The following is a 22,038-nucleotide window of genomic DNA, read 5'->3' on the forward strand; positions in this document are numbered from 1 at the left end:
GCAAGTTTTCCTCAAATTGCATCTCAAAATTTGGAGAAGAAGAATGTATATGGAGCTGGATGCCAGTGCTCTAAGACCCCATTTGGATTATAAATGATCTTATCTTATTTCATCTCAATATCTAAATATTATAAAGATAAACGCTTTTCAATTTTAAATTTTTAATATTTTCATTTAATCATTACAACTTTTTCAAACTTTCAAATAGAATACACAAATCAATTTAACATTTTTAAATCTCAAAATAAAAATAATTTTAAAAATTATATTTTAACAATATTTTAACTTTATAATATTTTTATTAAATTTTCTTTTTAAATTTATTAAATTCTATAAAATATTTTAATTCAAATTATTTCATTGTTAGAAAAATTTTCATTTCATTTAGTTAATCTCATCAATTTCTTATTTTTCTTATTTCATCTTATTAATTTTTGAAATGTGATATTTACAATCTTGAATACTTAAGCATTGTATAATTACTTTAATTAAAAAAATAAATAAATATAAAATTTATATAAAAAATTAATATTTTAATAATAAACATAATATTTTTTTAAATTAATTATACAGTACTTACGTGCTACGACAATACAAGTATTGCTCTTAAATTTTTGAAAAAGACAAAATTGGGCTCGCGCGGTCTCTTCGTCCCTCACGCGTCTAAAACCCTAGTAGAAACCCAAACGACGCCAAAGCTGTAGTTAAACGGTGGTGCTCCCAGCTCGGATTCCGGATGGGAAAGAAGAGCCAGAAGCCGAAGATAGTACTTCCACCGGAGCTTCCTCCGGAGATATTGGAGGAAGAAATCGAAGTCTCCGACGATGACTTACAGTTCGTCAAAGAGAACAGCGACTACGCCGTCGGCGTTTCCCGCTTGGACACCCAATCCATCACCAAGTCCGCACCGTCTATTCTCTCTTCCGCTTGCTTCTTCATTTGATGTGAACCTTAGGCATTTCACTGTGATAATGTTTTCTACATGCTTAATCGCATTTTATTCTTCAACAGAGAGAAGCTAATTCGAATGCCAGCAATAAGTTTTGGTTATAGTTATGGAAACTGATACATTCATGCAGAATACCAACAAAATGATGTTGATATCTTATTATCTACATGTGGAAGACCATGACGAAGTTTTTGTTCGGAATGTTTGTGTTTGTGTTATTCTATAGATACTACGCTATTCTTGAAATTTTAAATTTAACTTACCATAATGAATAATATAAACTGTAAAGCTGTTAAGAAGTAAAAATATTTGTGAAAAACATCGTGTTCTTTTTGAAATTTTATGTCATACCTCTATATTTATGGTTCTCCAAACTGGAAACTCAAACCTTTTAGGAAACTTGTTTTACTGCTGCGTATATATATACATTGGTAAATATGTACCACAAATGTAGACATGATTTGCAAATTTATGCATGTGCACACCCAGACACAAACATTCACAAATCCTAATCTTTGACCATATCTGTTTATTATGTATGTGTTGTGTGTGTGTATTTTGAAGATTTTGTTTATATGGTGTGGAGTTTGATAAATTTTTTTGTATGTGCAAAGGCATGTTACTCGTGTAGCTGATGTGAAAGAAGATGCATTGGAAGCTTTGTATGAGAAGCGATTAAAGAAGAAGGCATTGCAGAAAGAAAAAGTGGAGAGTGGGCTTCAGGTTGATCCTGTAGATGCCCTTCCTGTTAAGACCTTGGATGGAAAACTCTACTATCGTACACGTATAATTCTTTCTCTTTGTTCCTATTTTGTTTGCGTGTGTGTGCATGCATGTCTTGTCTATTTCAATGAAAGAGCTTCAATATTCCTATGTGTGTGACTGGTTTGTGTCATTACACGATGCAGTACAAAAGACCTCTATATTATGTGCAAACAGTGAGGAAGAAACTGGTGAGGATAAGAAAGGTGATAGTGTGGATAAAGGGATTGTGAAGCTGACAAAAGTAGAAAGGAGAGCAAAGCTTAAAAAACAGAAGAAAGAGACAAAGAAACAAGGGAAGGAGCTGGATAAAGCAGAGGAAGTACAACAAATGTCACAAGCAGCGGTGCTGGTATTGTCTGAGTTTTTCTATCATTCTGCCTTTTTTCTCTTTTTGTTTTGTATTGCTAAGAATTGGAAAATTTTTTATTTTGAATGAGGAAAGCCCTCCGGATAAACAAGTTCGAGGTCTTAAAATGCATGATGAGTGCAAACTCCAACAATTGCAAAGGCAAACCATGTGCATGACATCTTGATTCTAACTTCTAGTTTCTATATGTATATACTTATCTTATGGATCTCATATTCTGTTTCGGCAACAGATAAATTATTCTTTTGAATTTATGTGCTGCATATCCCATAAAGTAATCCATGTTGTATGCGTAGGCTGAGGTGAAAGAGGATCTCACAGCTGAAGAAGCATTTGAAAGTAAGAAGCAAAAACTTGCAGAGCTGGGAATGGCGCTGCTTGCAGATCCGGAGTCAAATATTAAATCTTTAAAGGAGATGTTACAAATTTCTAAAGATAATGATGATGCGATTGTGAAACTTGGAGTCCTATCCTTGTTGGCTGTTTTTAAGGATATCATCCCTGGGTAAGGCCCCTGCTTTTTTCCTCATGTGTTGGTAAAAGTTTGCATAAGCCCAAAGCGCCATGGCCAAAGTGTTTACTTACCAAAAGCCAAGTGCATTGGTGCTTTTCATGTGAGCATAAAGCACATAAAAATCATTTTTTTAATTTTTTCCAAAATAAAAAATAGCACATCTCTTCAAATTTAAACAAATATTCTCAGGCATTTAGTTGATGTTGAAGATTATTTATGTACATGTTGCTGTTTATTGTCATATGTGATGTGTATACTTTGAACCCGATATCATAGCCTTTGTTGGCTATTGATATTTGATTGCTTATGTTAACATATAGTCAATACCTAAAAATTCTGGATCTTTTTTTGTCATGGCCTTTTTGGTAGATTTTGATTCAACCATGTACTTTAATGTGGTTATATTATCAAATATGATGGATGTGTTTATTTAGTAAAGCACAAGAGAATTATATGAAATTCTATACTTCAATTTTATGTAATTAGTTGATTACTTGATTGTCATGTTGCAAAATACTCTAGTAATTGAGTTGATATTTGGTTGTATGAACGTCTTTTTTAAACCTTTTTTATCATATCTAATGGAAGTTTTGTTATTATACACCATTTTTAGTAACGTACACTTACTTTAATCAGGTGTGTGCTTAGACCATAATCGACATTTGTTCTTGTGCACCTAGTGCTATTACCGACATTGTATGCACATTGTACATTTAGTTTACAGCCATTTTTTGTTTCTCTATGCATTAAAAAGTTGGTTTCTTACACATCCTTTTATTGTGTATGACAGCTACCGGATTAGGCTTCCCACTGAAAAGGAGCTTGAAATGAAGGTTTCTAAATCTGTTAAAAAGATGCGGTACTATGAATCAACACTTCTATCTGTATACAAGGTTGGTACTCTTTCTGTTCAGATAGAATTGGAGCTTCAGAGCCGAATTGGGTTTGGAAGCTTGCTTCAGATTTGTTTCCTCCTTCAGACTTCAGAATGTATTTTGATGCCAAATATGCTCTAATGCCAAAACTTCTTTTCTTGCATTTTAGGGTACTTATCAATTTTAAGATTGATACTAATGCATTGTTTTATGATAATTTTGTCTGGCTCATTAGACTCTTAAGACTTCATTTCGATTTTGAGATGAGAGGAGAAATTTGTGAATGATAGAAATAGTTTGTGAATAGTAGTGAAATGGTTTGAGTTAAGATGTTTTATAGGGTTTTGGGAAAAGAGAGAAAAAGTTGGATAAAATATTATGAAGTTAAAATATTATTAGACTATAATTTTTTAATCTTATTTTTGTTTTGGGATTTGAAAGAGTTAAATTATTTTTTATGTTTTGTTTTGAAGTTTGGAAAAGTTATAATAATTGGATAATGATTAGATGAAAAAGTTTGATATTTGAAATTGAAAAGTGTTTGTGTTTGTGGTGTTTGAATGTTGAGATGAGATGGGATGAGATGTGATAAGATGGGATGAGATGAGACTATCTTGCAATCCAAACGGGGCCTAATTTGCTCCACATTAAGCATTTAAAATTTTGATGAAACCAATTACCATTTTACGTACTCAATTCATAACAATGCATTGGTTGAGGAAAGTACTACTAATTTCTAGTGCACTTGCCTAAATTGATGTAACAAATATTGAAGAAGATTCATCAATCTACCTTCATCAACAAACATCAAATCACACCAGAAGATATGACAACAACATAATCAGTTGCAGATACCAAAGCAGCCTTTCCAAAACACAAGTCTCAGAGCTCCTGTTAAAGTTCCTTTTGTTACAGGAATCCTTGACTTTTTTCTCTTGACCCATGGGCCCTAAGCTTGTGGTCGCGCAGCCCACTCAACCGACGGCTCCGTTGATTGTGCCGTTCACACGAAAAGAGTTGACGGCGTTCAACGACTCTGCTGGGAGTAACCAGCACTCAGGCATCGTGATCTTCTCCGGTGACAGTCCTTGTCTGGAGTTGCCGAAAGTGAGTGATAGAGACTGCTTATCAACAAGAGGTCGCCAAAACCCTAACCTTCGGCGTTCCAGTGTACTTTCACGGTCGATGTGAGTATAGATTTTTTCTCTCTTTCCTCGAAGTTTTGGGCTTGCACAGATCTTGCGTTAGCTTCTAAATCGACAAAGCTTCTGGAGAGAGGCAACATCGCTGGAAGTTTCTGTCTCCAAATAGGATCTCCATCATCGCACTATATCTCGCTCTCACGCTGCAAAGAAGCTTTCGAAGTTCTGGGTTTGCACATATTTGCTTATTTTTCTACATTGTATTGCTGAACTTGCTTCTGCTCCTGATTTGAAGGTTCTGACCACTGTTTTGCTGCTCTAGTGGAATGAGAACATAGATGGATATTTCCAGTGCTGACTACCAGAAATAGTTTTCTGTTTCACTTAGTATTCATGTCAACATTGGTCGGTTTGTACGCTTTTGGGTGGAATCCAAGACCTTCAAATTTTCAAAGGCATGGAGGTCCTTTATAAAAATTGTGGAGATGAGCAGAAGGGTTAGGAGGTCTATAATTATAAATTGTAGTAGTATAGGGTGGCTGGTGGAGATGGTGGAAGTTGTGCTTCAGGCAGAAAGACAAACAAAATTCATCAAACACTTGCGTGAAGGAAACAGAGGCTTTGTGGCTCAATGATGCTCCAACCTACATGGTAGATTCTTAATGGTAACAGAATATGGTGGAGGTATGCGGGGGGTTCAAGTCGTGCCGGATGGGGTTGAAGGCCTAGGTTGGGAGAAATTTGTTGTCGAGTTATGCAGATTCGTTGATCTTTTCCATTCATTGGGGAAAAGCCAAAATAATTTATATGCTCATGAGAACAACAATATCGGCGTGAAGCCCGACATGCAACCACATTGGTGAGGAGGAAAGCAGTGAAAAGGATATGCAGCCTTTACAGATTTCACATGGACATGTTCCAAGTTAGAAGGGTTCGACTTGGGTTTGCGTCTTCCTAATAACATGCAGTTTACTTTAAACAAGATGCAAAACCAGCTTGCTGAGTTGAAGGTAGAGGTTTCCATGTTATCAACATAACTTGAAGGGCTAGGTGTGCTAAGAGGTGGTAAATGTGCTGTAAAGCACAATAAGGGTGAGCTTGGCATGTAAAGTGATGGGCCGAATGCTATAAGATTAGATAAAGGAAAAAAGAAAGTTGGGTTTGGCCCAGTTTCAATATGTAGACCCAAGTGAGTGTGGCGGGTCAAAAGGAGAAGCGGGTGCATCTACATTTGAAGTGGGTTCTACCTCGGGTATTGGCATGGAGATGGCTGAAACGGACTGCCTCTCACCAAGGGTGACTTGGAAAAGTTCGTCGACGTGTGGCACAGTCAATGCTCTATTCGTCGAATCAACGACACCCACAATGGAACCTCAGGTATTGCTGACCATGGTTCGACCACCCATGTTGGAGGGAACCAGTTCCTTGGTACCTTCTCAGGCACCTTGTGGGTTGACACATAGCCAAGGTGGTGACAACATTAATGGTGTTGTGAAGGGGATCGAGAAGATGCTAGTGTGGAGGAAGGGATGGGGCTGTCATTGGTGCCTTGTGAGGAGTCGTCTTTAGAGCCTGGCATATTGTTTGGAGCAAAGTCGGCAGAAGATATTGCTCCCTTGATATCTCTCCTACTGATTAACAATATAGCCGATTCATCATTATATTGGGTTTTGGAGAAGGTAAATGAGATAAATAGTGTGGGAATTACCTGTGACGGATTTGAGGACTAATTCATAGCGCTACTCACTATTATAGAGGTGGGTCATATACTTGGCTCAAAATCAAGATCTAAGAAGAGCAGAGAGTTAAAGCATCTTACTTGCGCAATCAACTATGACGCTAAAGGAGGTAGTTCTAATCGAGGGAGGACTAGAGGGAAGTCAGAACCAATTGTATATTTTTAGTAGGCTCGTTTAGAGCTTACAAGTATTGAGGAGTGTGTTGGGGAATTTATAGCGGCTTGGTGTATGGGCAAAAACTGGTTTGGTGGGATAGGCATTGGTGCACTGGTGGGGGTTTGGGGTAGGCGCATCTTTGGGCTTGGGCTAGGGTTTTGTTAGGATCATTTTCCTTGTTTCTGTTTCTGCAACCCAACTAGGTGTTTTCTCTTGTATACATCCAGTGTACTTGGCTATGCCTATTAGTATTATTAAACTTTTACTTATAAAAACAAAAGATTCAGCAGTTGTTTATGATTGCACAATTTTGACAACTGAAACAAATGCATTCAATGGACTGATTGTAGACTTGTAGATTTATAATGTTTTCAAAGATAGTCTAATTTTTGCAATCTAGATTTTTTCTTGTCGTGTTCTAAACATTATGTGTATTTGTGCATCTGACAAGTCAAAAATAGAATTATAATGTTAAAAAGAATACATAGGATGTGTATAGACTATTGGTGGGCAGTGGGGCTTCACCACTTCCTACCCCGCCCACCCATTCCGTAGACCGGGGGTGTGCGGGTGGATCAAAGTTTTGAATACCGTTCCTATGATCGTTTCGGTTAAGGCACTGAAACAAAATATTTTGATACCTGTATCGTTTCGGGATAGTCTATATATAGATAAATAATATTTCAAAATAACATCAATGCAAGTCTTAAAAAGTTAAAAACACATTTATAAAACTTAATAATACTTTTAAGTTTTCAATCAAACTATTAAAAAAAAAAATACTCATCTTCGTCACGAAAAGGGGAGTAGGGATTTGATTTTTAGTCCTCGAGAAAAGAGGATTAAAAAAAGTTAAAGAAAATAGTCTTCAAATGTGAGAATTGGAGTGAAAATTATGAAAAAACTAGGATTTTTATATTAATTACAAAAATACATTAATTTTGGCCGGTACACCAAAAACCAGCTGGTATTGACCAACACCCACTGAAATGGCTGGTATTTGATCCAGGTACAAAACACCTACCTCCTCTATGCCGGTAACTGTTTTAGCGTGGTAAATTCCAGCTGTACCAGTTGGTACGGTTCGGTATTCAAAACATTGAGGCAAATGCTCACTTTTAGCAGCTGGGGTGCGGGGCCTGGGATAGGCCCTGGCTCGGTTGGAGTTTATCCCATCCGCCTGGCCAACGTTTATATATATATACACAATATTTAAAAAAAAACCAAATTCGTAAGTATAAAACGACATCATTTTATACTTACGAATGACTATTTAACCCAAGAAATCATAATTTCTCTCTCTCTCTCTCTCTCTCTCTCTCTCCCCCAACGCCGTTCTTATCTCATCTCGAATTCTCGATTCTCCTCTCCTCTTCTCTCTTAGTCTCTCTCCCTTCGCCGTTCTCTCCTCTCCTCTTCTCCTTGTTAGCCCATAGTGTTTAAGTTTTTCTTCTTGTTGAAGCGTGGCCATGGAACCACGGTCCACAGCCACGAATGGTTGCGGGTTATTTCACAAACCCACAGCGGTTTGTGTTCTTGCCATGATTTTGTAAAAATTTTTGTGATGGTTTTAATTTTTGTAATTTATTGGATTTGTTATTGGATGTTAGATCTATAAATTTTAGGGATGGTTTGTGGATTTGCTGTTGTTTTTCATTCCATCTGGAGCCAAGGTGCAATGGGCAAGCGTGTGCTTGATTGAAGTAAAGCACACTTTTTAATATTGATATTTTTTTATGCTTCAAAGCTATTTAAAAAACAAAATGGTGATATATTTAGCCTGTATTCTCCACACTAGAATCAACAGCAAGGACAGGTCTGGACAGATTATAAAATTTGTGTTTCAACTCAAAATTAGGCATGCAGGACTTCAAATCATTGTGTAAGCATCCATGCACCATAAAATTAAAAAATATGAAAAACCCATGCTATTTAAATTACAAATCAGTCTAATCTTATTGCTGGAAGATTTTAGAAGGCCGAATAGCACTTTTGAAATGCTATTTTTCATTCTTCTGCTATTCTAAATCATTAACCCCACAATAACTTTATAAAATAACACTATGGGAGTGAATCTAGGCCTTTACCTCCATCATAATCCTAGGAAAAACACTGAGAGTGGCTGATATTGAGCTTTTGATGAATTTAGCTGGAAGAATTGAGTCTTGCAATGATTTACATGACAAACCATTTAAGAGAGATGCAGAAATACATTAGAATGTTATTAAATATATAAACTTGAACCTGGATGAAAAATATTTAGAAACCTTGAGAAAAACTTGCCTAAATCACAAAAGGGAGGCCAGTAGATAGGACTGCAGTTTTATGGTGTGTTTTATGGATGAGTTTAGATCTTTCTTTTTCGATACTTTATACCATTGTTTGACTGTAATTGATTTTAATGGCATGAACTTTCTTCACTTTCTTATTTTGCTAAACTAGCATGCATAGGCAATGCTCTTGTATATGTCTTGTGTATTTAGGCTCTTACATATTCTTATGATCAATAAAATTTTGTATACTAAGAAAAAAAATGAAGCTTTTTTTTTTTTCTTTTTTTGACATTTTAGGGTTTGGAAGGAGGCAGCAAGGGGGAAAAACTAGTAAAACGAATTCCATTGGGTGCAAACAATCTCTAGGGTGCATTAGATTGAGGGATTTTCCTCTTAATTTACCCAAGGTGCACTTATGAGAAACTCTTTGTCGAGGTCTTGTGCACTCCCGGGATTAGTCGGGACGCTGTTCCCGGATACTTGGTGCCAATAAATAGAAAAGAAACATTTTTTTTTTTTTTTTATAAGTAATAGTTAGGCTTTTTTCAGGCTACATTAAGACTGATGAGAATGGGGTTCCTACTCCTTAGCACTAGTATTGGAATAGGCATCCTCAATTTAAGCCAACAGTTTGCCTAATATATGCTCAAAAACACCTGCATTGGATTGTTCCCGGACACCTAGTGCCAATAAATAAAAAAGCATTTTTTTTTTTTTTATAAGTAATAGTTAGGGTTTTTTTGGGCTACATTAAGACTGATGAGAATAGGGTTCCTACTCCTAAGCACTAGTATTGGAATAGGCATCCTCAATTTAAGCCAACAGTTTGCCTAATATATGCTCAAAAACACCTATATTTGACTTTGAGCTACTGTGTTTCAAGAGCTTGGGTCATATTTGGCCTGCTACTGTAGCTCAGCCAAAAGTTATTTTATTATTTCTTTTTCACACAATGTTCACACGCACAGAACCTCTCTTTCCCTTGATTTTTTTTTTCCCCTTTCCTTCCCTTCCCTCCCGAGCCTTCCCTTCCCACATGCACAACGGTCACACGCACATGGTGAGATACTAGCATACAGTTTTGATTTTTGTCCTTATTTAAAACTTCACATTTCAGGAATGCAGTACTTTTTTTTAGGCATTGAAACCGGCGTGGGACATTGTAGGAATACCTTGCTGATTTGTGAAGACATTGTCTGGATCAATAATTGTTTTGACAGTTACCAACCTATCAAAGTTATTGAACAACACACCCCCCCCCCCCCCGGGGACATTCTCTACAGCATCCCCAAATGGAACACTCATATACAAAATTTGTAGTTATTAGTGTTAAATGACCATTGAAAATATGATTGTTTAACAATAATTTGATTATTAATTGACATATGATTGGTAGAATTGCAAAATATGAGAAAAATAAATTAGGTAAAAAATAATAAAAAATATTAGATTATAATATATATTTTTATTATTTTGGCTAATATATGGATAATCCAATGTGGGAAATAGGTTTTGAATGGAATGGGCAAAAGGCAAAACATGTGATATTAGCTAGATTTTAGATTTGCTTTTGCCTATTCCAATGCTAATGCTCTGGAGGGGAATGCATACATCATGGATTTATTACATTGTCTTTTGTATGGTAAATACGAGTCGAATTTATGGTCACTTTGGTAGGCACCACGCTAATTGATTTGAAGAGTTAAGTCTATATACAGTCCCCATTTTTGGGGTCTGTTTATGCAAGTCCATGCAATTATGTTTAAAAAAAATTTTAAAATTACAATAATATCCTTTTTAAAATGATATTTTTTCTCATTTTATTCTCATTTATCAATGAGACTGCACAAGCAGTCCCCACTCAGGACTAAAAATAGAATTTCTCTTGATTTGAAACACTGTTCTCTTACGAATTAAGTTGACGTTTTGGTGCATATGACTTTCAATGATTAATTTACTCCTTTTGTTCTTGAGATTGCTATATGAGATGAGGTCTTTCATTTTCTTCCTTTCTTTTCATGGTATTTATTAAACTTAAAGATTTTTCTTTATTTTTATTTATTTAATCTGTTTTTTTTTTTTAATATTTATCTTTTGTGATCTTTTTATTTGCTTTATGTGTACTTGGGTCTATTCCACAAGTGGGAAGTTTGATAGGTTCTGTCTTATGGACCCTTTCTTTGACAGAAGTGTTTTAGGATTAAAAACATAGTCCATTTAGTTTGAGGTAGTATGGTTGTTGGTTTCATTGAACTTCTAGTTTATTCATTGTCCTAGTTGATGCCTTTGTGGATGAACCAAATTTTAGGTCACTGTATTGGCTTCATCAGTAAGATATTTTGTGTAGAATGTATGAGCATTTTTTGCTCCCGTTTCTTATTTTTAACCGTTAATATTATCTTAACAACTTGGTGGTTCATCACGATATGCTGATAGCTTTATTTTTCTTCATACAGGCTTTCCTACAGAAGTTGATTGTGCTGGAAAAGAAGCCTTCATTTCAGCAGGTTGCTGTTCGCTGTATTTGTACCTTGCTTGATGCAGTCCCACACTTCAATTTCCGGGGGAGCTTGTTAGCTTTTGTCATCAGAAACATAGGTTCCTCTGATAATGTTGTGAGGTTTTGATATATTTACACCCTTTTGCTTTTTTACTTTATCAATTTCTTTGCGTTACGTGGGTTGGGGTTTAAAGGGTAAAAGACGCTGTATTCACATGGTCTCTGGGATTCCTCGTCATAGAAAAACTTTCTCAACTTCTCATTAGTAATAGTTTGAGAGCCACTAAGGGCTAATGTTGGAATCATAATTTGACAAAAACCAGTAGAAACGCAAATTGGGGAATTGACTTTCATTCAAAAGCGAACACCTAGGGGTTGGCTCAAGTGGTAAGGGCCTTGTTCTTGGACCTTGGTGGTATGCACCCTCCAGATCTAAGGTTCGAACCCCTGGGTGCAAATAATTGCCAGGGGCCACGTCCCATTGGTGAAAAGCCATTGATTACCTAATCCTTGTGAGGGGGATGCATTTCACAGATTCGGGGTTACTTGACAGTGGGTCCTGACTAGTAACTACTCTATAACCAGCATGGGTGGTTGTCCATCAATGAAGACGACAATAAGCATGGTGTTATTTCAAGGACTAATCTAATGACTAATCTAGTATTTGGGCATTATCTTTGGGATCTCTGTGAATAATTTTTTTGTTACATCAATGATCAATTTGAAATTAGGCTAAACCCCAGAAACCAGTGCAGTAGTTTTCCCAAAACTAAACTACATTTGATCAAAAGAACTATTCCTAGCTTGTGGGGATGGCAACATGTAGCTTTGTGCTTTTTGGACTCAATAGGTGCACAAGTGGGATTTTTGAGTGTGGGATAAAAAAGTGGTGGAAAAAACTGACAATGACACCGGATTCACAGTGCCATGTTTGTCTAGAAATGTGGAAGATGACTTAACTTGGGCCTTTGTACGAGTCTATGGTCCTAACTCGTCATGCTAGAAGACTTATATGGATTGAGTTGGTGGGAGCTGCCTTCCTGCATTGTGAGATATTCCAACATGACCTGATTTTCAAGTGAAAGGTCCCAGTGGTGGAATTCTAGAACTTTATTGTTGAACAAAGTCTCATTGGTCTTCGGATTGCAAGGGGTAACTTTACATGATCTAATAACTAGGATATGCATTATTGGTCAAGAATTGATAGATACCTCAACTCCAGACCCAATCTATGGGAAAGGAAGCAATATTCCTTGAGTGGCATAAAGTGGATTATCGAGACTTTGTTTGAATCAATTTCCTAGTCTCTCCTTGGTTGTGGGCATTTTCAAAGGTGTGGAAGATACTTCAAGTTTGAGACACTGTGGATGAAATTTGAGGGGATTGTAGATAAGGTAAATATGTGGAATTCATATTTCTTTCAAGGTTCCCTAAGGATACATTTGGTTCGCAAAATAGGATTCTTATTTTCAGAGGATTGAGAAATGCCTAAATTCCATTACTTTAGGATTCAGAATGCCCATTCCTATTCTTTTATATGGTGATAAAATGTAATACCCTTTAACTGGAATTTAGCAAGATTCCTAAAATATCCAGTGTGTCAAAATTTAGCAAGATTCCTAAAAACCAAAGGCATCCACTGGCTTAGTGGTGTTAATGCCTTGGTTTACCCAGCAGGCTCGAAGTTTGTATACATCTTGTGTACTTGGTTACTCCTATTGATGTATATAATATTTTTTACTTATTCAAAAAATTTTTTATACCCACAGAAGCCATCGTTGTTCAAAAATAAAATGAACAATATGATGGGCAATCCCCACTTTGGGTGGCCGGCCACCTACAAAAGCCCATGGGGGTGGCCCAGCAGCCCCATGGAATGGTATTCTTGGGCTGTCCTACTGCCACCTTGCCCTTCGATCGCCATATGGACCTATGGTTAATAACCCCCAGCCATGGGGTGACTATGCTACCCAAGTAATTGCAACAGGGTTGGATGAGGCCACCCACAATGGGTGACCCTACCACCCTATGGCCATTGTGGTTGGCAGAATAGGATGTTAGAAAGGAGTAGCTATTCTGTCATTTTCAGCATCTAATTCAGTCAAACAAGCACACACTTAAGTTATGTCCTGGAACCGTAGACTGGAAGCTTTGAAAGGTGATTTGAATGCTTGTAATGAGGAAGGGTTTGGCAAATTTTTTTTTTTGGCGGCCGGGCCCCGGGGGGGGGGGGGGGGGGGGGGGGGGGGGGGGGGGGGAAATTAAAAGAGCTTCTTCTAGATGAATTGAGCACCTTTGAAGCCATTTAAGGGAAAGGGATTTGGATGTTGAAGAGAAATATGAAGGATTTCACTAGTGAGGTGGAAGGACTTGCTCCTTTGGAAGAGGATTGTTGTAGACAGAGATAAACTGCTGTGTTGTTTTGGGAGGGTGATAGATGTACAAAGCTTTTACACTAGTTGGCCATTTTGTACCAATGAAACAACTCCGCCATGTACTTGAAGAGAACTATCCAACCATTGACTGATCAGTGACATATAGTATATTTTTACATGAGATTGTAGAATAAACAGTTTAGCCAGAGATCTAAGTTGGATGACTTGTCTTTTGTGGCACTGGGAGCAAATGAGGCAAGTTGGTTGGGCAGGCCATTTAAGGAATACAAGTTGGGGGTGTAAAAGATATCAATGGAGACAACGCCCTAGGACCCCAATGGTTGTTCCATGGCATTTTCCCATGTTTATTGGGATGCAATGAAGGAAGCTTCATGAGGTGATTCCATGATTTTCATGCAGAGGGAATATTTTTTAAAAGCCTTAATGAGAGATCTATAGCCGTTATTATGATGAATGCAAGTTTTTTTTTTTGACATCAAACTCTAGACCTATAAGTCTTGTGAGTGGATTCTTTTTTTATTTATTTATTTTTTTAATAGGTAAAAAAGAGATTTTATTAATCCGCGTAATTTGGCAAAGCCCGAGTACACAGGAAGTATACAAGAGAGAGCCTAATTACAAACTACGCGCTATGGAAAGTATCATAAAAGTCATTAAAACTTGTTCCATTCAATACAATAGAAGAAGCCCAAAGCAACAATGTATGAAAGAAAAAAGCCCTAAAACCATCCGGAGAGTGTTCCCTATTATCGAAACAGCAACCATCCGGAGTGCAGCTTGGTTAGAGAGGCCATTTGAAGAGGACAATGTGCTTAGCTTGCTAAAAGAGTTGGACAAAGATAACCGGGCCCAGATGGCTTCACAATGGCTTTCTTTCAAGCTTGTTGGGACATTGTTAAGGAGGATCTCATGAAGGTTTTTATTGAATTTCACTCATTATTGAAATTTGAGAAGAGCCTTAATGTCTCTTGTGAGTGGATTCTACAAAATTATCGCTAAAGTCCTTGCTAATGGGTTGAAGATTGTGCTGGAAATCATCACCTCTCAATCTGAATATGCCTTTATCAGGGGAAGGCAACTTTTAAACTCACTTTTATTATTAACGATTGTTTGGATGGTAGAATAAGATTGGGGGAGCTGGATGTTCCTTGCCAATTAGACTTATACAACATGTATGGTCATATGTTATTTAGGAGTTTTTGCAGTATATGTTGTAGAGTTGTGAGTTTGGGGCGATGTCCACTTGGATGGTTGCGTCGGGGGGATCTTTCTCTCTCTTGTTGTTTGTTATCATTATGGAGGAGTGCCTTAGCAGTTGTTATCACCTGGCGATGTGGATGATGTATACAACCTAGCCTTATCTTCATTGCCTATGATGTACCTAGTCCTTCCATTGGGAGCACACTTTAAAGCCAAGTCGATTTGGGAGGGTATTCTTGAGAAGCTAGAACGTGAAGATAGTTTGGGTGTCATAGATTGATTACATTCTGTAGAGCTCTATTGGGAAAGTGGATTTGGCACTATGACAATGGATGAGATAGCCTATGGAGATCGGTGGTAGACATGAAGAGGTTTTGGGGACCTATCAACATTTTTAAGGTTTTGGAGGCATTTGTGGCTGATTATTTACAGCTTTCAAATGACTCCTCAATGGGAAGTGGATTTTATCCGAGAGACATGCCGAACAGACACTAAGCATTCTTCAATTACTATTAATTGAATGGATCTTCTAGGAGTTAGTAGAGTACAAAAACAAAAGATCTGAGTAGCACAAGATTGGGAGGTATCTATACCTCATTTTATATATGGTTTTCCTCTTTGATTAAGAGAAGATGGTGAAGACAAGATACATTGAGTCATACATGTGTTAGTTCCCACGACAGTTTTACTTTTTCTTGGAAGACCATTTGACCCTTGTGAGTGGCTTTCTTTGTTTGGATGTTCCTTAATTTGGATAATTCAAGGAAGAGACATTATATTGTCTAATTAATAGAACTTATCATGCTATAAAAAGTATTACTTTGTCAAACTTTCTGGCATATCAAAATATCTACTACTTGACAGGAAACTCTGCTGTGCTACAATTACATCCCTTTTTACCAATGAGGGAAAACATGGTGGTGAAGCTACTGTGGAGGCTGTTCGGTTGATTGCAGATCATGTGAAAGCTCATAATTGCCAACTCCATCCTGATTCCATTGAGGTAGAATCTTTTGTTTTTTCTGTTTTCATTTTAAAATGTTGTTTTCCATTAACTGATGCTTGTGTGCCTTATTTAATCTGTGCTTTCGTGGATACAACTTGGTTTTGAGTTCGCTGGACATTTATTTAGTTGGAGACACAAAACCCAGTGTATTGTGAATCAATATTTATTTTTAGGAAACTATTGATTGAACACTACAGCTCTGTCGTTGGGATGGTAATGATTTTTTCAGACGGAATATATCTGCGAATATGTTTTCTACTAGTACAGTTGGAAGCTGTACAAAAAATGGATTTAAGATTTAATTGTTCATACTTTATTGGATTTCTGGGATTATAGTGGTAAATCTTTCAAAGATTCTTGCAATTTAATTTTCAAGAGAAGTCTGTTGGAATGAATAGCCTCGTTGAGATTTATCTGCTCTTTTCTATTTATTCTATTATGAATTATCATTCTCTTGTATTTTTTATTTATCTTGTTTATTTACAGCTGAGTCGACATTAAGGTATATAAGTGGATAAATTGGTGTTAGATTCTATTCAACATTTACCATTGAGAATATTTGTGACACATTAATTGATGAGACCAACTTTCCTTGTTATTAGCCCAATATGCTTGAAGCATTGTGTAGATATAGAACCAAGCTGTGTACTAAAAAAATATTCTTTGGATTACTTTCTAGTCAATGATTTATGATTCTTTTACTGTTTCTTAGGTTTTCTTGTCTTTGTCATTTGATGACAATCTTGGGAGGCCCGAGAAAACAAATGAGAATAACAGAGTTAAAAACAAGAAATTTAGAAAAAGAAAACATGTTGAGGAGCCAAGCCAATTGCCAGACACTGACAAAAAGAGAAGTCGGAAAGAACAGATGACAAAGATGAGAGAGGAGGTATTCCTTCATCCATAAGAAACATTATTTTGTTGATTTCTTTTGTTTCTAATTTAATAGTTCATCATGATGCTTTACGCAGGTTGCTGCTGATTATAAGGCTGCTTCTTTTATGCCAGATGTTATGGAGCAGAGAAGGATGCAATCAGAGACACTTTCTGCTGTATTTGAGACATACTTCCGCATTTTGAAGCATTCTGTTCAGCCAAAAGCTTCCAGGTGTGTTCCCTTGTTATTACTGTTGGGGATGGGGCATAATATGAATTTAATAACCCATTCTTTCCTCTCACTAAGAGGCTAGTTCATTAACATGCATAAGTTGGAGCAAGTGAGGACATCTCCACTTTTGATTTGGATCAGATTTGCATGTGTATTAGCCATGTCTCTGGTGTTTAGATCAAAACTCTAGAATGTGATTGAGGAAAATATGACACTGCCACATGCTTGTGTGATGAGGCAACTAACCCTCTGCCCTGTTGTTATTTCTTGCATGTGGAATCTCAGAAATAGTCTATTTGTGTTGGCTGTTGTTTACCTATTTTATAAATATAATTGAGCACCATTCCCCACGTGAGGTGCTTGGTGATGCTCTTGATTTTACTCTAGAAATGGATTCCCCAGCACTTGCACTCCTGTTGTCACTTTTGCCGTAGTTAGGCTTGGAATTCTGTTGGACCGGCTGAATGGCATGATATTTATGGATATGAATCTTATGATAATGACTGTGGTTGGTGAAGTTGAACTTGTATGGTATAAAAACCAGTGGAAATAATTCATTGGTGATTTTTTTTTCACTCATGGCTAGGGTATTAGCATAATCCTTTTGAAGTTTGGACATGGTTCATACTTATCAGAAGTTGCTTCTGGATTGTGAAACGAGCAACATGCCCATGGGTTTCAACACACCTTTGTGACGAAAAGGCCTGTTCATTTAAAATGTGACTTGACATGTCAAGGGGCAGCCTAGTGGTCCTTGAGATGAGCTGTAGATTCAGAAATCTTGGATTTGATTCTGTACTCATTTCCTTGGATTACCTAATATATGGTTCTGGTGGGTGGGGTCGTGTAGCTCAGCATATGGCCTTACCTTGGCAAGGTTTCATCATTAAAAAAATATATATGTTTGAGAGCACCTAGATTTTAAAGTATTGGAGTCAGCAACCAATCCTGGTTTCAATAGATTCATCCAGTTTAATTTGACAGATAATTTGGAAATAATGTCCAGAAGAATGCTTGACTCCATTCAACTTGGATATGTGTTGTATCGAGTCCTCATTTATAGTTGATTAATCCAAGCCATAAGCTTGTGTCAATTTTTCTTGTTATTAAGACCTTGGTCTTGGTGGTAAGCTTCCTCCAGGTCTAAGGTTCAAATTCTTTTGAGTGCAAACAATTCCTAGGGGCCATTAGACTAGGGAAACTTCCCCTTGAATTACCTGATATGTACTTGCGGGAAACTCCTTATCGAGGACCTGTGCACCCCTAGGATTAATCAAGACTTTGTTCTCAGACACCTGGTGCCAATAAAAAAAAGTAGATAGATTTTCTTAGTTCTTTTTGCATTTTACATGCACTAGAGTAGCTTAATATTTTCACTTATTTTATTTTGCAGCAATGAAGAGGTTGTTAGTCCAGTTTCTGGTGCATCTGGGTCCCACCCGCTGCTTGCACCATGCTTGAAAGGATTAGGAAAATTTTCGCATCTAATTGACCTAGATTTCATGGCCGATCTTATGAATTATCTAAAAAGGCTGGCTTCTGGCGGGAGTAATTCTGGCGATTCTTCTCAGAAAAATTGCTTTACTGTATCTGAGCGTCTCCAGTGCTGCATTGTTGCCTTTAAAGTGATGAGGAGCAATCTTGATGCCTTGAATGTCGATTTAAATGACTTTTTTGTTCAGCTTTACAATCTTATACTTGAGTACAGGCCTGGAAGGTTAGTAGCTTTTGTGCTGACTCCAAATGTTGTTCTGGATGCGTAGTGCTCTTCTGCTTGCTTTAAGGAAAGTTTTTATATTCAAAACTTGTTTGCTTTGCTGTTAGAGCTTTGTGATACAACCCCTACTTAAGTTTTTTTACAGTTTCTTTAGTTCCCAGCCCATAAATTTTCTTGACTACAAAATGACTTTGCTTCAAATTTTTGAGAGGTGTTTTTACAACTGACTGCATTGCTGATGAAAGAAATAACGCATCTAAGACACTTTTACATTGATATGTTGTACCATATTATTGAAATATGGAAATTTGGTCGTCTTTGTACCTATCTACCTTAAACTGTAAGTGATTTGCAATGCTGTCCCTGTGTGGCCCCATCTTTATGCCTTTACGCTTGTTAGATGCTTGTAGAAATGAATGCTTTGTCCACCTTTCTGTTTTTCTTTTGCAGATGTTCTTGTTTATTTCCTTCATCATCACCATCTTCATTTTATTTTCAGTCTTTAGTGTTATGTTTTGGGTTGGGGACTGGGTATGCTCTGTCTCATCCCTCAAATCCAATTTCTCTCTCGCTCGCTCCCTCCCTTCCTCCCTCAAGTGGTTGATTGCTCTGTACTAATAAAATTTTCCATTTCATTTGTAATTGTATTTGTTTGTGGATCAGAGATCAGGGTGGGGTTTTAGCTGAAGCTCTGAAGATGATGTTGTGTGAAGATAGACAGCATGATATGCAAAAGGCTGCTGCATTTGTAAAGCGTTTAGCCACATTTTCATTATGCTTTGGATCTGCAGAGTCCATGGCTGGTATTTTTTATGGCTGGAAAATTATTTACTTGCTGTTATAAGATTTATTAGCAAAAATACCTTGTTATTCTGTGTTGATTTTATGTTTCTGTTCTGGAATTTCGCAGCATTGGTCACATTAAAGCATCTTCTTCAGAAGAATGTCAAATGCCGGAATCTGTTGGAAAATGATGCTGGAGGAGGCTCGGTTTCAGGTAGCATTGCGGTAAGGTCTTGGCTCTTGAGAAACAGTAAAAAATGACATTGACGTACTTGTTAGTTTAAAACCTCTTGCTATATATTCATGTTCTAATATGATGATAACGCATGATATTAAACACTTTTCTTTTTCATTCGTCTGGTAGATATACTTTTTCTATTGACATATATGGGGTTTTTCTTTCTTACTTTTCTCAAAAAAAATATATGGGGTTTTTCTTTCTTAAAACCACTGTTTTCTGACAATGATTGGAGTTATAAAGATTTTGAGAAATCAGTGGCAGAGGATAAAATTTTATTCCTTAGAACCCTCGTTCTTCCCCCTTTGATTTCCAGGTGTATTTCACTATTTCTTGTATGTATTTCCTCTATTGGATATATGTGTGTCAAATTCTGTTTGGACATAGGACTTTATCAGAGTGCCTTGTAAGATGAGATGAATTTCTTTTTATGTGCTTCAATGCCATGTAACATGTGATTCAAATGCTTTGGGACATATATGTGCTTGAAGTGAACAAAATGGCTAAAAAAGGTAAAAACAATATGAAATGAAAGCTGTGGAGATATTATTTGTTTGCATAAAGTTGCTTTGAGTTGGATTATAATGTAGTCTTTTGTCACTTTTATGTCCCTACGGCGGGCTTGTGGCATTACAAGGCTCTTGCATTGATGGCCTATTTGAAATTTTGACTGTGCGTGCAGAAATATCGGCCATATGCTTCAGACCCCAATTTAAGCGGGGCTCTCGCTTCAGTCCTTTGGGAGCTCAACCTTCTGTCTAAGCATTATCACCCAGCTGTCTCGGCAATGGCTTCAAGCGTTTCAAGCACAAGCACTGGACATAACCAAGTTTATCTCTCTATCATTTCTCCTCAACAAGCATTTTTTGACCTGTCACTTGAAGGAGAGTCATTCAACCTACAAAGCGACAGCCTGAAACTGAATAACAAGCGGAAGAGAGGTAGTGGGTCTTCCAGATCAGCATGTGTTACGCCACTTACAGATACAGTTTTGGTCAGCGATGATGAGGTGAGAAAGAAACTTTCTACACATTTCATGCTTCTTCGTGACATCAAGGAGAACGAAAGATTGAGGGGCGACTTAGATCGTACAACATTCTACCTAAAGCTCTATGAAGAACATAAGAAGCAGCGAAGGAAAAAAGGAAGGACAAAACCCATGAAAACTGAGAAAAATTGCTGAGCATTTTGGGATATTTTTGGGCCTCAAGAAATTTTGGGTGGTTGTATAATTTGTTCTTTTTCCTACTTTTCGTTCCCATGTTTCTTAAAATCTCAATTTCCTCTTGGTAAGGTCTTACAGTTGTTTTTTTCTAGAGATTTAGTGGTTGCAACTTCTACTTATGGTGGTTATATTACAATATTTTCTGCGTTTTTTCAAGGGAGTGGCTCACCTCCTGCAAGCCTCCCTCCCCATCCACCTACTTTTAACTATGGCGAGGACAAGTGTCGTCAAGGTTATCCAACTCCTGCTAAAGAAAATGTCGTTAAGGATATCAACTCCTGAAAAGGAAAATGTTAGTTGATCGAATTAATAAGACCACGGAACTCGGGTGAGGTTGGTCATTCTTCTTCGGGAAGCTTTGTCTGGGCTACATTTGCAATAAAATTTACCGTTTTAGTAAATGAAATTGTAGGTTGGACTATCATAGTGAAATTGTTAAGAAATTTCAGTAAGATAAAACTCATGATAGTGTTGGTGAGAGATACTGGCAATACATAGGCATGCGCAATTTCATATAAATGAATTAGTGAACACATTTATGCACGATCATGAATCACCCTCTGGGTAGAAACACGTATTTATGGGTCATGACAAGGAATCACCGTTTGAAAAAACTCAAGTATATAAACATGGTAAAGAATCACCTTTTTTGTAAAACGATTGTATACATATCATTATCAGAGCAAGGAATCACCAAAGTCCACAATATCTCATTATATAAATCATATCAGGGAAGTTGTTCCACCCGTTCAACTAGGGGAATTGCTCTATCTTGCCAACATGTGAGCTCATTCACCAAATTCAAACCAACCAACTCAACCCGATCAACAAATCCGAATACAACACACGATCAACCCTGAAAATCTCTCTACCCAGTCAACCAACTTGAAGACAATGCATAATCTAGCTAGAGAATCTCTCTACCCGTGTTATCAAGTGAGACTAATACAAATACATCACACCTCGATTATCACGGGGAATCACTCAACACATGAAACTCGTGGCAACATGCCTTAGGAATAGCGCAAGGACTCCTCAACCCGTCCATTATGATCGACTTGGTAAGACTCAACACTCGAAAATCA

The 22,038-nt window shown here is 37.1% G+C and overlaps 1 protein-coding gene across 3 annotated transcripts; it reads left to right on the top strand.

Annotated features, from left to right (window-relative positions):
• Window positions 1–622: 622 nt before the first annotated feature.
• Window positions 623–21,109, top strand: LOC122281616 (nucleolar complex protein 3 homolog). Of its 3 annotated transcripts, none has more exons than XM_043093274.1 (13): window positions 623–900; window positions 1,564–1,733; window positions 1,858–2,063; window positions 2,378–2,586; window positions 3,386–3,488; window positions 11,237–11,400; window positions 15,741–15,879; window positions 16,595–16,771; window positions 16,854–16,990; window positions 18,384–18,707; window positions 19,371–19,510; window positions 19,618–19,715; window positions 20,411–21,109. In XM_043093274.1, the coding sequence occupies exons 1-13, from the start codon at window positions 737–739 to the stop codon at window positions 20,909–20,911; spliced, it is 2,532 nt and encodes an 843-aa protein (XP_042949208.1). In that variant the 5' UTR covers window positions 623–736; the 3' UTR covers window positions 20,912–21,109. The 3 variants fall into 3 exon arrangements, with proteins under 3 accessions (XP_042949208.1, XP_042949211.1, XP_042949209.1); XM_043093277.1 differs by having other exon boundaries at window positions 20,366–20,504; XM_043093275.1 differs by lacking the exon at window positions 18,384–18,707.
• Window positions 21,110–22,038: the final 929 nt, after the last annotated feature.

Source organism: Carya illinoinensis, chromosome 11, assembly GCF_018687715.1.
Source record: "Carya illinoinensis cultivar Pawnee chromosome 11, C.illinoinensisPawnee_v1, whole genome shotgun sequence".
NCBI classification, from domain to species: domain Eukaryota; kingdom Viridiplantae; phylum Streptophyta; class Magnoliopsida; order Fagales; family Juglandaceae; genus Carya; species Carya illinoinensis.